This window comes from Botrytis porri, assembly GCF_014898465.1.
Source record: "Botrytis porri strain MUCL 3234 chromosome Unknown BPOR_002, whole genome shotgun sequence".
NCBI classification, from domain to species: Eukaryota; Fungi; Ascomycota; class Leotiomycetes; order Helotiales; family Sclerotiniaceae; genus Botrytis; species Botrytis porri.
Window position 1 is genome coordinate 3,212,235 of NW_024066076.1, and position 15,364 is coordinate 3,227,598.

The window sequence follows — 15,364 nt, forward strand, 5'->3', positions numbered from 1 at the left end:
ATAAATCCAACTTTAGAAATTATTAATTAATAATATCAATAATTACATCTTTAATATATACTAAATCGATTTTAATTTATTTTTTAGTTTTAATCTCTAAATTCCTTTAAAGAAAGTTCTATACCCATCATTTCCCAAATTTAGAATTACTTCCCCTAATATTAAGAAGATGCTCTTTAATTTTACAAATTTGTTGATATATAAAATTAATATTTAAAGACTTTTAAATTAATATTCAATTTACTAATTATTTCTTTTGTATTGGAGCTATCTTTTGCATATATTATACACTTTTATTATAAAATAGATAACTATTTATATAATTTTGAAGAATAATTTTTAAAATTTTATAATTCGAAGTAGCTTGTTGAATTAAATACTTATTCATTATTATATATAAAGTCGAATTAATATCAACTTTAGTATATATTTTAGATATAATATAAATAATGATATGTTAAAATTTTAAATCAATTAATTTAAAAATTATGAAGTTATTAAAGATTTAAGGTGGGAGATTGCTTTCTACGGTGAGCTTTTTTGAGGTGGCCTAAAAGAGGGGTGGTCTGAAAGTGGGGTACCCGACTTATTTTTTCATTTATTAATAAATATAAAATAAATTTTAATTATTTTTATTATCTTCTTTAATTATTTCTAAGGGTTTTATACTGATTTTATTGAGTTTTATTATATAATAATAATTAATAATCTTATTCCTTAAAGTTATTATTATTTTGAAAAGGAGGGGTTTTAATAATAAATAATATATTTCTTAATTGTGATATAAATTATAAATATATTTTAGAATTAGTTTAATTGACTAATAATAAAGATAATAATTGAAAATAATAATAAAATGGCAAGCTATTTAGAGATAATATTCGTTTTTTTATTCTGATCTTTATTCTAGAGGGTTTTATTAGGGTATATAAAAGAATTAGGTTTCTGTTACAACGGATTAGTAACAGACTGTAGAATCACTGACTTATAGGCTATAATAGTATTATAGGCCTCAGTAATTCAGCTGTAGTATACTGGGGGACACTAGGCACTTAAGAGACGCCTCAGGCATATATATAGTATTAGTTATAGGATATTTTAGAAATCTAGAATATAGTTCCTAGGATAATAGGTCCTAGGAAAGACAGAACACAGTAAACAAGAAGGTTTCATTAGGATTAGTAATGTCCCAGGGGATTAAGCCTTAGAACAAAAGGACAAGCTAGGATAATAGGAATCATAGGACAAGTATTATATAATCAAAAGTTGATCGACTTATTAATCGACTTGTTAATCGACTTGTCGATCGACTTTAGTACGAAGGTCTATATAGAGAATAGGTTTTATTATAATATAGAGCTTTATATTTAAGAACAATCATTAGTTTCATTACTATAATTACAAGAATTACAATTAGTTATAACCTTATTGAATTCCTACTTAAATGTTACGGAGGTACCCGCACCGCAACATGGATTATAAGATAAACCTAAGGCCTTGGTGTTGGGACCTATGAAAACAGCACTGTAGGGACAGTTGAATTAAAGGGTAACTAAAGATAGCGGTAACCGAATAAATAAGCAGTGATTAAAAGATAGGTACCTATCTTTTATTGGCACCTACCCCACAGTAGGCACAGGTTGCACAACGGTTACAGATTAGCTAGTAAGCACAGGTTAAATAAGCGGTAGCCTTACCAGGTCACGAGGACAAGTGTCACGTGAAGGAAAGTCGATTCGACTTGTCGACTCGAGTAGTCGAGTAGACTTGACGATTCGATCAAAGTACGAAGGTCTATATAAGGGAATGGGTTTCATTACAATGTAGAGCTTCGTGCTCAAGAACAATCATTAGTTTCATTACTATAGTTACGAGAATTGCAACCAGTTACAACCTTATTGAATTCCTACTTGAAGTCTAGTCTAAACCACCTCGAGAGATCTCTAGCCACTTCCACGTGACCCTAGAGGCAGCTCCCGTAACATTAAAGTCTAATCTAAACCACCTCGAGAGATCTCTAGCCACTTCCACATGACCCTAGAGGCAGCTCCCGTAACAGTTTCATATTAAAAAGATATTATAAATCCAAACACTTTTTTATCTCTTTTCTTCAACTTTTTTATTCTTTTTAAATTTCTTTATTAAAAAGCTTATTTATTATAATTGTATAATTAAGCTTCTTTATTTATCTTATATTTTAAATAATATAAAAGTAATATTAAACTACAAATAATATCATAATTTAAATATTCTTAATAAAAGCTACATATATTTTTATTAAAATTGAATATTTTTTTAATAAAAGCTTTAGTAAGTGGAATATATAGAATATCTTTTACCATTTATGAAAAATTAGAAAATAAATTGTAATTTCTTTTTCAAAAAGATAAAAAGATTTTATAAAAAAGCTCTAAAGAGATTCTATTTATATAAAGAAATAATTAATATATATCTATAAAGAGATAATAATTCATTCCTAAATTAATCTGTTGATTTTTTAATAATAAAGAGCTGAAAAATACTATAAATCCATTATTATTATTAAAAATAATAATAATATGCGAGAAAATGAATAATTTATTAAAGAAATCAGAAAAATGTTATTTATACTTTTTTTTTTAATTAGTTATATTGAATCGGATTTAAGAATACTTTTTCTAAATAAGAATAACTTGAATATAGGATTTAATATTATAATAAATATTAAAATGCTATTTTGTTCTTTAAATATTTATTTATAATATTTCATTAGCTTTTTAATTACTATTTAAATACCTTTTCAAAGCAATTGAATTCAATTATAATTTAAAGTGTTACGGGAGCTGCCTCTAGGATCATGTGGAAGTATCTAGAGTTCTCTCGAGGTGGTTTAGTCTAAACTTCAAGTAGGAATTCAATAAGGTTATAATTAGTTACAATTCTCATAACTATAATAATGAAACTAATAATTGTTCTTGAGCACGAAGCTTTATATTATAATGAAACCTCTTTCCTTATATAGGCCTTCATACTTTAATTAAATTGATAAGTTTACTTAACTATTCGAGTCAATAAGTCGAATCGACTTTCCTTTATATAATACTTATCCTTGTGATCTAATAAGGCTACTGCTCATCTAATCTATACTTACTAGTTAACCTATAGCCACTATATATCCTATACCTACTATAGAGTAGATATTAATAAAAGATAGATATCTATCTTTTAATCATTACTTATTTATTTGGTTTCCACTATCTTTAGTTACCCTTTAATTCAATTGTCCCTATAGTGCTGTTTTCATAGGTTTCAACATCAAGGCCTTAGATTTATCTTATAATCCATATTGCGGTGCGGGTACCTCCATAACACTAAGCTTATAAACAACAATCATATTCCTTAAGTTTTTCAAAGAATTCTTTATAAATTCGAAATATATATGATATAATAGAATTCTTAATTTTATTAACATTATTAATAAAATAATGGAATAATGAGGTAATATTTATAATATATTCGTATTATATTTACTTATTATAGTCAAAACTAAAGATATATATATTAGAAGTTATATCTATATATCAATTATACATATATTATAGTTTTAACAATTAAACAAATATTAAATAGATAAAATTTCAATATATAGAAATATTTTGAATTAAATGTAAAGGCTTTTTTTATATATTTAATTAAAAGAATTTAAATTTTCTATAATAAATTAAGCTTATATTGATTTTAATAGTAATTTGTTATACCTATTTTATAATTAATATAAATATTAATATATAAAAGAAGTCTATATTTTAGCTAAAATAAAGTGAATATTATATTTAGTAGCTGTAAGATTAGCATTATTTTGTTACTCTTTTTAATTACATTAGAGCTTATTATTCATAAAATTAATATAAATGATAGTGAATAAACTCTTCAAAGTTAATTAAATAGAATAAAATAAATAAGGGATTTGTAATATCTTATTCTAAGAAATTAGATCTATAAGCTTTAAGGTTTAAAGAACATTATTCATTTTTGTAAATAAAGTTTTATTATTTAAAGTATTATCTATAATTATTTTATTAATTTTTTTTAAGGAAATTAAACTTTTATAAAACATTTAAAAGAATATTTTCAAGGTATTAATTAATATAATGTTGGGCAGACTTGGTAAGGTGTATATACATAATATGTATGGTTAAAAGGGTTGTTTATTTCTGTCTATTCTCTTTGTATAAAGAGGGAATTGCTATATCTATATACATGTACTACCCCCACTTACACACTTCGTATGTATATGAGGTAAAGCGTGACATGTAATGTCACGTTGCTGGTCACGTGTTCCGACATATAAGATTTATAAATAACTTTGAAATTAATAAGAATATACTTCATATTTCAATCTTAATTAATAAAATAATAATTAATTTTTATAAAAGAATCTTTTATTAAACTTAACTAGTAATTTAAAGTGATTATATACTTTAAACAATTAAAAAAATAAGCTAAAATAATAGATTCAAAAAATTGAATATATTTATTAAGAAGGTTTTAAAGTGTTATTAATGAAAGTAATAGAAAAAGTAGATTTTGTATTAAATATAAAGCTTTTTATTAAAGATTTTCTATAGTTTGAAAAGGAACTTTAAAAAAATAAAAAATTGAGAGAACTTGATTATTGAATTCTTCTTTTATTAAAAATTTTGATATATAACTTACTACTTTATTAATTAATTTTTATATTAATTCTTATATTAATTAGAATAATATATATTTTGATTTACTTTAAATAATAAAGAGCTTTATATAGAACTAATAATTGCCCTATATATCTTAAATCTCAAATAATTAGATATAAATATTATTTCTATATTTCTATCTCAAATATTAGGGTGGATAAATATAATATTACAGATTCAATAGATTATATAAGAGTCTTCATTCTTAAACTTAGTTCCTTGTTTAAAAAAGTCCTAAATTACTGCTTTTTTATCCCCCTTTCAATTAATTATTTTATAAGAATTAATATTATTTGAATTATTCGATTTGTATCAGAATGTTTATCGTTATTATTATAAAAACACTTGTTTAATATTTAATTTAAAAAGAAAGCAAACTTAATTAGAATTTATAATTGATAGAATCAAAGTGAAATCTTCTATTAAATTATAATCCTCGAAATCACTTTGAAGATCATAATCATTAAGTTCACTAGTTAATTCTGAAATTAAAGTAGTCATTTTAAATAAATAGTATTAAAAAATATTTTATTATAATTATAATAAAAAGAATATTAATAAAATACTAATATTAAAAAGTTATTTATATATCAAGCTTGAAGAATAGTTTTTTTAAGATTATAAGGTAAAACTTTTTATGTATAAAATTAATATATTAATAATCTAAAGGGATAGAATTATCAGAATGTATTAATAGTAATAGTATATCCTTATAAAGCTTCTTATCTTTTTTAGGTGGATTATAAAATCCATATCCTTTAAGATTATAGCCCTCTATATACTACTTATTAGGACCTGATAGCTATACTTAATCTAAATTTTCTTCTTTATATTTAACATTAAGAGTAATATAAAAAATTTGTTATAGTATTATTTTATAAGAAATGAAAAATCTATAAGGTAGATTAATCTCATAGTATGTACTATATAAAAAGATATGATTAGTATAAATATTAATATAAAATATCAATAACTTACTCAGTTTATAAATTAATATAAGGATCTCAAAATATTAAATGTTGAATTCCATATTGATTCAATTTATTATACTTTTTCTAAAATCTTTTCATTACCCTCTTCTAAACCTTTTATTAGAAATGAAATTTAAAATTCTTATATTTCTAAATAATAAATTAATAAAAGAAAAAATTCAAATCATAAAAATCAATATATCTTAATGCTATAAACAAAAATCTTTTACTTTTGTTCTTTTTTATTACCTTTTAAATTAATATTTTATTTTATTTTATATTCATTATTATTTCTTTAAATTTGTTCTTGAATTAATTCATTTTCTATTTCATAATCTTCAAAATTTTCATTACCATCAAAAACTTATGCGAATTGATTATTATTATCTTTATAACCTAATCTTTTTGAAATCTGTAATACATAAATATCTATTAACTTTCTAATAAATTAAGAATTAATATTAATTAATAGAAAAAGAATAAATATATTATTACTTATTGCTTATAAATCACTTCTTTTTTAATTCATTCTTTTATATTAATATGTTCAAGTTTATTTATTTAAATTCATTTTTTTAATTAACAAATAATTTTTAATTAATAAGTGATTACAGCTTAATCGCTCACTTTAGCTTTTTCAATTTAAATCTCAAATTCGTTTCGATTATTAAATTGATTTTAAGCTTTAATTATATAAGGATTATTAAATAATTCACTAGAAGCTTTACATTTAGAAAACATATTGAATATTAGTATAAAGATTAATATAAAGTTATATTGAATAATAGGGATTTATTAGATTGTAAATTATAATATAAATAAATTAAAGTTTTATAAAGTAAGGAGGTATTTTATATATATTCACTTAGCTTTAGGGTAAGGATTTAATTCCTATTTGAATATTGCTTTTTTTAAACTTTAATTAAATATATTCACATTTCAACCTACTTTTCTTTTAATATTCCTAAACTCTATTATATTACAATCCACATTAATAAATTAATTTACCCTCCTCTTCTATTTTTAAATATATATTAACCTTATAGAACATTTTTATAATATATTAAACAGAATTCAATTTACTTTTAAAAATAAAAAAAGTCAAAGTCATATAAAAAAAGTATATAATCCTAATGTAAACAAAAGGAAATGAAGATTTAAGTCTAATAATAAATTAAAATATTAGTAGAATAATTAATATAATGATTAATATAAGCCTTTAAAATCTTTATAGCTATTATACTTCAAGAAATTCATTAATATTAAAAGTTAGTAAAGCTTTTAATATCAAAATTATTATTTATTTGATTAATAAAAGAAATTATGTATAAATATACTCCCTTTTAAATTTAATATTTAATTGTAAAGATATTATAAGAGGCTATAGAATCTATTATCATAATTAAATTTGAAAATAGATTTTAATATGTTTTTATTTTAAATTACAAAATTAATAATTATTAATAATGAACTTATATACTATTCATATAAAATGTGTTATTATTCAAGTTAAAGATATAATTTTTATACATCGGCTATAATATATAATAATAAATTACTTTTATATTAATGGAAAACTCTAAATTACATTCAAAATAATAAAATAAATATTAATCTTTTTTGAAAATCATTATATAAAGCTATATATAAATTGAATTTATTAGTCTATCAGGCTAGAGAAATAATAAGATTAATATAAAAATTAATATAAAAATCAATATATATTATGATATAAATTTGCATATATATAGGTTAAATCTAAATATAATTTTATTTTATTATATGGGTTATCTATAAATAATCTGTAAATTATTTATAAATTATTTATATATCTGTGAATAATTTACAAATTATCTGTAGATTATTCATAAATTATTTACTTTATAGATTATCTATAAGTATATAAATATCCATAAATAATTTGCAAATAATCTGCAGGTTATTTATTCAAGATTTTGAATTATTCGCTCCGCTGTAGATAATCCGCGGGTTATCCGTCGAGGTCATTATCCGCTCCACGGGTACCCGTTGCACAGCCTAGTGGTGAATCGGGGAATCGTTGGGCTACCTTGTAAGACATAGGAGACATTGTACATAGGTATGTTTATGTAAGTTCTGGTGTTCGAAAAACCTAGCCGATATGAATATACATTTCATAATGGCTTTCCATGATCTTGCTAGCAGAAAAAGTGATGATGTTGATTTCGCGGTTGATTCGTCGGAAGTACTATCCTCAAACTCCATAATACATATACGCAGCATTTCAATATTAGAAATCCAATGATGTAGAATTCCATGCACTTTCAGTGAGGCGCACACAAAAGTGACGCCATGATTAAATCTAATAAACTAATAAGTAGGTATTGTAAAAGAGTAGAAGGTGGTAGGGTCATAGAGTAATCCTTTACAAATACCGTAGAAATGTCACTGTATTGTAGCGCCTTTGAAGGAGGAGAGGGAAGAGAGGCTCTGGAAAGCATTCACGTATACGTAGGGGGTAGAGTTTGATGGGTTGGAACTGATTATCTTTTCTAAACTATACAAAAACTATACAAAGGAGTCCTATAAATACTAGCTATAGTAGGAGTCACGTGACATGTACCCATTTTTCGCCCACAATCCTCCCCTCATAGATAAGTTGATCGGCCCGATCAACTAAAAAAACACACAAACATCAAGAAAAAGAGGAAACCAGAAAAAGAATCAACAACCTTCGCAACAACACTGATGTCCGCTCACAATGAAACCTAACTGTCAGCCCTCTCTGCTCGGGATGTATAACTTTGCCAAAATTTGGCAAAGTGATGACGACCAAGATCATGCTTTTCAGAAACTACTTTCTCGCCTCAGCTTGTCGCCTACTTCTGCGGGATGGGGGCCTAGCACTCTGACGTCGTGCGGGAGAGTGCTCGGGATCATCTTCCAATTCAGGATCAGGTGCCGCTCTTCTTGGCTTTTTGCGCCTAGGAGCCTCAGCACTCTCTTGATCGTCGTCAGGATCGGGCATCCTCGGTCTCTTACGGCTGACAGTTAGGCTTTCCCCATGTCCTGGGCCAGGAGAGTCCCGAATCTCGTCATCGCCCGAGGAAATGGGCTCGATATTCCCTTCGACATCAGGCTCTGGTTCATTACCTTGCCCTCCAGAGTTGTCCCCTGCAACAAAGTAAGATTTGTCTCCATACCCTCTTTCCATTGATTCGAAGTCCGCAAAAACTCTTCGGTAAGGTTCCATAACCGACTTTCCATAAGCCGCATACCACTCGTAAAATTCCTTTTGGTTCATCGCGAGGAGTTTGGCAGCTTCGTTGAGGACAGACTGGTCGTCCCAGGATAGGGTACCAACAAGGGCTTGCGAAACAGGATTTTGGGTGATTAGGTGACACTCCACAGGGAATCCCGAGATTTCATATTTTCCGTCTTGGGTAACGTTCTTATCGAAGATAAGCAAAAGGTTATTGTGAGCGTTTCTGACATCCTTATACTTCATGCCGTTTTCTAATTCAGGGTTCAACGATCCATCGGCAAATCGTGTCACCGCTACGTACGGAACAATGGAAGCTGCAAATGGTATGTCTCCTGCTCCAGACTTGCTGCGCTTGAAGGTCACAGGAGCTCCCCCTAGCACAAGAGCCCAGGATCTGTTGTTGCGCCCTACGAAATGTTCAGACTTGACCAGGTTGGAATAACCGAGGTACTTCTTTTTGGAAGTGATGTCTTGGAAGTACCCTTTTTCGAACATGCCATGGTATTTTCCAAGCGTATCTGCTGCGAGATTTCTCCACGCCAATTGTTGCTCGGAACCCTCTTTCAATTGTGCACTCCCTAACCCGTACTTGGACATGTTCCTCTCTTTAATCGCAGAGTGGACAACATACGCAGTTAGATGATCTGCGCAATTGAAATCATTTTTGGCGTAAAGATCTTTCGTGTTGCCATGGACAACAGTATGATCAAAGGTCTCGCCGTTTTGGATAATGACAGCAGGAAAAGGGATAGTTATCAGGCGAAATTCTTGATCCATCCTTTGCTTTGCGGCGTGCCACCAAAGTTTCAGGTCCTGCCTGCATGCTTGTTGCATTGGCGAGTAGTAGCAGTGGTGGGCAAACCCGAGTCCAGCCATTTCGTACCGATTGTGGTAACAGTACATCTACACAGACTGTTGCAAGAGGGGTCTGAAGGATGGCGAACTAATATGAAGGGCCTTCTCTTTGTCCGGTCTAAATGCGCCAAACTTGTGTGCGTTTGTCAACCCAGCGGCAGGGTTTTGTGGAATGATGGGTTTACTAGCGCTTCGTGATATGGGGCGAAATTTGAGGACCCCAAGGAGTTTCTTCTTCCGCTCTGCACTAGCCAACTCACTCCCCTTGAACCAAGCAAAGTACTTTCCTTTGATTCGAATGTCGTCAATGCGAGCGCGATGTTTGGACAAAAACTCAAGACGGTTAACAAGATCGTCTCGAGCTATGTGAGCGGTTTTGAGTCCGAGGGCACTCGCAAGTTGGTGGAGGTGATAGCCGCAAATCCCTTCCGGCCTTCGGTCAACCAGAGTTACCATCGCCATCCAACCTATTTGCTTGGCGATGTATTTTTCTTTGAGTGCAAGGAACCAGTCTTTGTCTTCTAGGGTTCCTTCATCGCATTTGCATGCTTTAGGCTGGGTGACATCCGCATTCTCGTCTTCATTCTCAGGGGGGATCACTCCTTGTCGAGACACAATCTGGTCCATCAAGCACCCTTCTCGTGGCTCATCATCAACTTCTGTGACGATCATTCCGAGTCGTTGCCACCTTTCAAGGTTCGCCAACACTTCTTCGTTGGGAGGGGGAGATGGGACATCCAGTAATTCAATGACCGAGTCGCCCACAGGTGGAACGTCTTCCGAGTAATCTACACTGGCTTCACCAAGCATGCCGACCATATTGAACCGGAGACCTAAATCTCTTCTTTGCTGATCGTTCCATTGGAAGGCCGTCTCGGGTAGCTTGTTGTCGAGTACTTTTATCGCAATTTTGAACTCAGAAGGCATCAAGTGCCTGTTGACTCGAACACCTGCCTTTGGGGGGGCAGTCAGTCTTCGTATGAGTTCTCCATTGGCTACCTCCAGTACTTGGTCAGGGGGTGCGGATCTCGCAAGTTTGGAAAGGACATTCTGAAATTTTGTGCCGTAGGACATGATGAGGATCGTGGCAAACGACATGCCTTTACGAGAGAGGCCCCAGTATTGTTTGATCTTGTTGATGGCCTTCTGTCGGTGTTCGCGAGTCTTTTCCACTCTGGTAAGAACCTCTTCATTGTCAATCTTCATCTGTTTTGTGGACACATTGGCTTTGATATGAAGGTTATCTTTCAAGATGAGAACCATTGCCATTTCTGTCAGGGTGTCCGCTTTAGCCTTCTGTGCTTCGACCCAAACGTTGAATTCCGTAAACTTCTCATATTGCTGTTCTTCTGGAAGCTGACGAATGGCTTCAAAGGCATCCAACATTTCTGAGAGGTTCTTGTCTCCGACCGTAATTACTGCATTGTGTCTCATATGTTGAAATTGGACATCTGAGTAGCGAACGACTAGATCCGAAGGATCTGGTTGAGAAGATCCGCCATGTGGTGGTGATGGCTCGGGTGTTGGATCCGGGGAATCTGGTTGCGAGAGTCCGCTGTCATTTCCAGCGTCTGACATCCTAAATGGTTAATTGGAATGACTTTGCTAAGAAATGGTAAAGTTATCTGAGTGTTCGTGGAAAGACAATTTTAATGTCGGGAGACTGAGGTGCAGGTTTGTGATTGAGCGTTAGGCTTTCAAGGACTTTTTGGTGGGAAACGGGGATCGCGAATCAAATGATGGATGTAAAGAAATGGGAAGAAGGTGCAGATGATGTGGATGACTGAGACTTTTGAGCAAGAAGGACGAGCAACACTTGTTTATAGTTGTCCTTGTCTTTTCTCGGTCATATCCTTTGGTTGGGAGATGTAACAAAGAAAGAGTCGCTGCAAAAGGAAATTTTCAAATTCTTGGACAAGGGTAAGTGTCAACAGTATATAAAGTAGAGCTAATCCGAGTCATCATACATATTGAACATATTGAGTGAATATAGACCAAAGCAGTGTGAGTTGTTCTCATTTACCAAATTGAATGACTACAGACTCTTCCTAGTATGTCATCAAACATCTATTCAACTCATCTCATCCTTCTTATGAGATCTAATAATCAACAAGCCCTTGAATTCAGGTCGTCTGATGTCTCAACAATCCAAGAGACTCATCATAAAATTGTTGTTTGTAGATACAAACCCAGCCAACTAAAGTTTTAATGGAAACACCAAGATTCTTTCGCGTTTGTTCTTGAAAAAAGTCTTTTGATGACTCTGTTAATGAGTTGGTGTAAGTGAAAGTATCTTGTTTGGAGTCCATGTCCATCGCTTCCGAGAGCACCTCTTTCTTCCTTGATATCAATTCAAATTTCTCCTTTGTTTCTTCATCTCTGAGTATAGTTATATAGTTTCCAAGATTCCTATTGATTATGGAGACATCTTATCACCGTTAGTTAGAGATGTAGTATACAAGAAAAAACCCAGGGTACTTTTTACTCTTCGAAAGACTTTATCGATTTTTTTCTCAGTATTTTCCTTTCAGTTATCCTACTAATCTTAATGTTGGATTGAGTAGAATAGAACACGAATGACGCAGAACCTGAATGTAGGGTCTAATTTTCAATGTGTATTCTATCTAAGGAGGTAGCTAATCACAGGAAGAAGCGAGCCTCATATAGGCCTTGCTACGAGACTAGCTCCTTTGATGTAGGCTATGAATGACTTGAGGCCATTCATTCAACCTTTGTTCACACACTTATTAAATTCACAGTCACTAACTGACGAAACGAAGCTGCTTTAATGAAGGAAGCACAAAAATGTGAATATATTCACAAAACTCATCATATACCAGCAAATTGCTACCGCAAATTCACTTAATTCGACTAGTCAACCTGATATATTTTTTACTCAGTTTATGACTTAGTTCACTTCGAGGAAACCACTACGGTGCCCTTTTCGACTTTTCGATCTTTAAATTCTCATAGATAGATGGCAATACTTTTTCTACTTCCGCATCCACATTTTCTTATAAACAAACAGCTCCTACAGTTCTTTACAATTTCCAAAACTTTATCAAGTTTTCTTGTATAATGCACAAATCCTTGAGCATAGTCATTATACTTTAACTTCAACTCTTTAACCTACTCAATCCCCAACTGCTCAGCATATAACCATGTCTTCTACACCAACTGACACCCCAAAAACAATAGTTGCAGATCCCGAAGGAGATGTCCTACTCCTTCTTGAATCAACAGAAATTGGACATGTCAACAAAACCAAAATTCTATGTTCCTCGAAACATCTTGGTCTCGCATCTGCCGTCTTCAGAGCAATGCTTCGGCCAAACGTCTACAATGAAGGCACAACTCTCTCACACATTGGCAAAGTGGAGATTCCACTTCCAGAAGACGATGCTGAAATCATGACGACTCTCGTACTTTTGATTCATGGACGTCATCAGCATCCCGATTGTCGTCCCATGGTGACTTTCGATGTCCTCGGCCATGCGGCGATTCTGGTGGACAAATACCAAATGCATGAGGCGACCAACTTTCGCACTGCAGAATGGGCACATTCATATTTTCGTGGAAATCCGATCATTTCTCATCGTTTGGATGATTTACCCTTATTACTTTGCATCACTTGGGTATTCGATATGGGGAATGAGTTCAGAGACACTACCCGCCACATCCAATATAAAACTGTTGGAAGTGTTGTCGATTCTGTAGCAAGTTTCTATGTCGATTTACCGATTCCACACAGTGTCATTCGTATGTAATCTTTCCTACCTAGACTTCCTTTCGCGCTCTAAAGATATCCAACTAACATATGTCTTTCAGAGAAGCTTGATAACGTAAGACGTGCCTACATTAGACGTGTATGCAACATCATCAGAGTTACGATCACCACACGTGAGGATAACATCGACAGCGCTCACCGATTCTGCAGAGCCATCGACAGAAGCGAAACACCAGAAGATGCCTACGAAGTCCAACGACACCGAAGAAGATGTGACAAAGTTGTTCTAGATAGTTTGATATCCTCGGCTTCGGAAAAAGGTCTCTGGCCATTAGATGTGGCACAATCTCTTGCGGATACTAGCTCGGTATTTCGAGTTGCGGAAAAGACTACACGTCTTGATTTCACGTCGGAGTGTGACAGATTGATCTGTTTGCACACAGATCACCCCGCAATTACGTTTGAGGTAGCCTCTGTCCGCAAAATTAGAAACGAAATTGAGGTTGGGGTGAGGCAGATTATGGGACGCCTGGTAGGCTTGGATTTGGAGTGGGAGAAAAGGAGATTTGTCGTGCCGATGTTGGAAACTTATCGTTGAATTGGTGGATATTTGTAAAGAACTTAGGAACTACTCAGAATACTTATGATGTACTTGAGATGATGGAAAGGATTTCAACTTGGAAACACCCTAATAATATCATAAGTTCTGTACTTGAAATATCAGAGGAAATTCCATTCATACACATGAGAGCTTGATCATTTCTTCCTTTGGAAACTTGAGTGTACGAGTAGCAATTGATGAATCACAAAGATATTTCTCAAATTAGAATGACTAGACTCATAGATTCCAGTCAGATAATCAGGATTGCTCTCTCAGCCAAGAGTCACACAGAACTATGTCTTCCATTGATAGTAATATTTTGAAGCCCCATTTCGAGAAGGAACGAATATGCCCCATCGAGACACCGTAATTCTTATAATCACACAACTTTGAACGCCTCTCCATGATTTGAACTCAACCCAAAATTGCTTACTCCCGTATGAGTAGTACACTTACATTTTTTTATATTCTCTTAAACTTCACTCCCCAACCTACCAGTTCCTCCTCATGTCATCATATCTCCCTAGCTACTGCCCACAAAACACACACACCAGAGCAATAGCCTCCGATGATGAAAACACCATATCTCTAAACCCTCTTAATCATCTCATGTCCCAACAAACGATTTCAAAAACCAGGAGTCCTCATCATAAAAACCCACTCAATACAAATTTACCATATCAGCTTACTGTTGGCAAATACAATGCAGCAAATTCCAAATACGCTGAATTTTATCCCTCAGACTCCAACATCAATATAAACACTAGGATCAACCTCGAGCTTCTCTATAATTTCCATGAATCTCCATAAATCTCCACGAATTCCCACGAATATCCACAAATTTCCACGAATCTCCTAATATTTTCCGTCCCTCATCCCCCGTTCCAACTGAAATTCAAAAAACATGAATAAATCACCATCGATATGTTCATCGATAAGTAAATACATAATCTAACCCACCTTACTAGATTCATCGGACGAAATCTCTTTCAACGAAGTTGACTCATGAGTTCAACTTGACAGCCAAATCAAAACCAATCATATGACATCATTTGAATTAACAGAGCTACCCCAAACAGCTACATGACTATCACACAATCGAAAACCTATAAATTTGAAGTTCTGTTTATGAAATGACTTATATACTTCAAACATTTACTATTGTCTTCAAAATAACAGTTGATAAAGAAAAAATCAGTCGATCGATATGATTTGATAGTGCAAAATAATCTAACGGTCAATTCACAACTC

The 15,364-nt window shown here is 32.0% G+C and overlaps 3 protein-coding genes across 3 annotated transcripts; 1 reads left to right on the forward strand and 2 right to left on the reverse strand.

Moving 5' to 3' along the window:
• Positions 1 to 8,519: 8,519 nt before the first annotated feature.
• On the reverse strand, positions 8,520 to 9,806 carry EAF01_001962 (uncharacterized protein; the record flags this gene model as incomplete). Its single annotated transcript, XM_038910212.1, has 1 exon — positions 8,520 to 9,806. The coding sequence occupies one exon, from the start codon at positions 9,804 to 9,806 to the stop codon at positions 8,520 to 8,522; it is 1,287 nt and encodes a 428-aa protein (XP_038775024.1).
• A 27-nt stretch (positions 9,807 to 9,833) lies between these two features.
• EAF01_001963 (uncharacterized protein) lies at positions 9,834 to 11,363 on the reverse strand (the record flags this gene model as incomplete). Its single annotated transcript, XM_038910213.1, has 1 exon — positions 9,834 to 11,363. One exon carries the CDS (start codon positions 11,361 to 11,363, stop codon positions 9,834 to 9,836), a length of 1,530 nt encoding a protein of 509 aa, XP_038775025.1.
• A 1,583-nt stretch (positions 11,364 to 12,946) lies between these two features.
• On the forward strand, positions 12,947 to 14,110 carry EAF01_001964 (uncharacterized protein; the record flags this gene model as incomplete). Its single annotated transcript, XM_038910214.1, has 2 exons — positions 12,947 to 13,544; positions 13,614 to 14,110. The coding sequence occupies 2 exons, from the start codon at positions 12,947 to 12,949 to the stop codon at positions 14,108 to 14,110; spliced, it is 1,095 nt and encodes a 364-aa protein (XP_038775026.1).
• Positions 14,111 to 15,364: the final 1,254 nt, after the last annotated feature.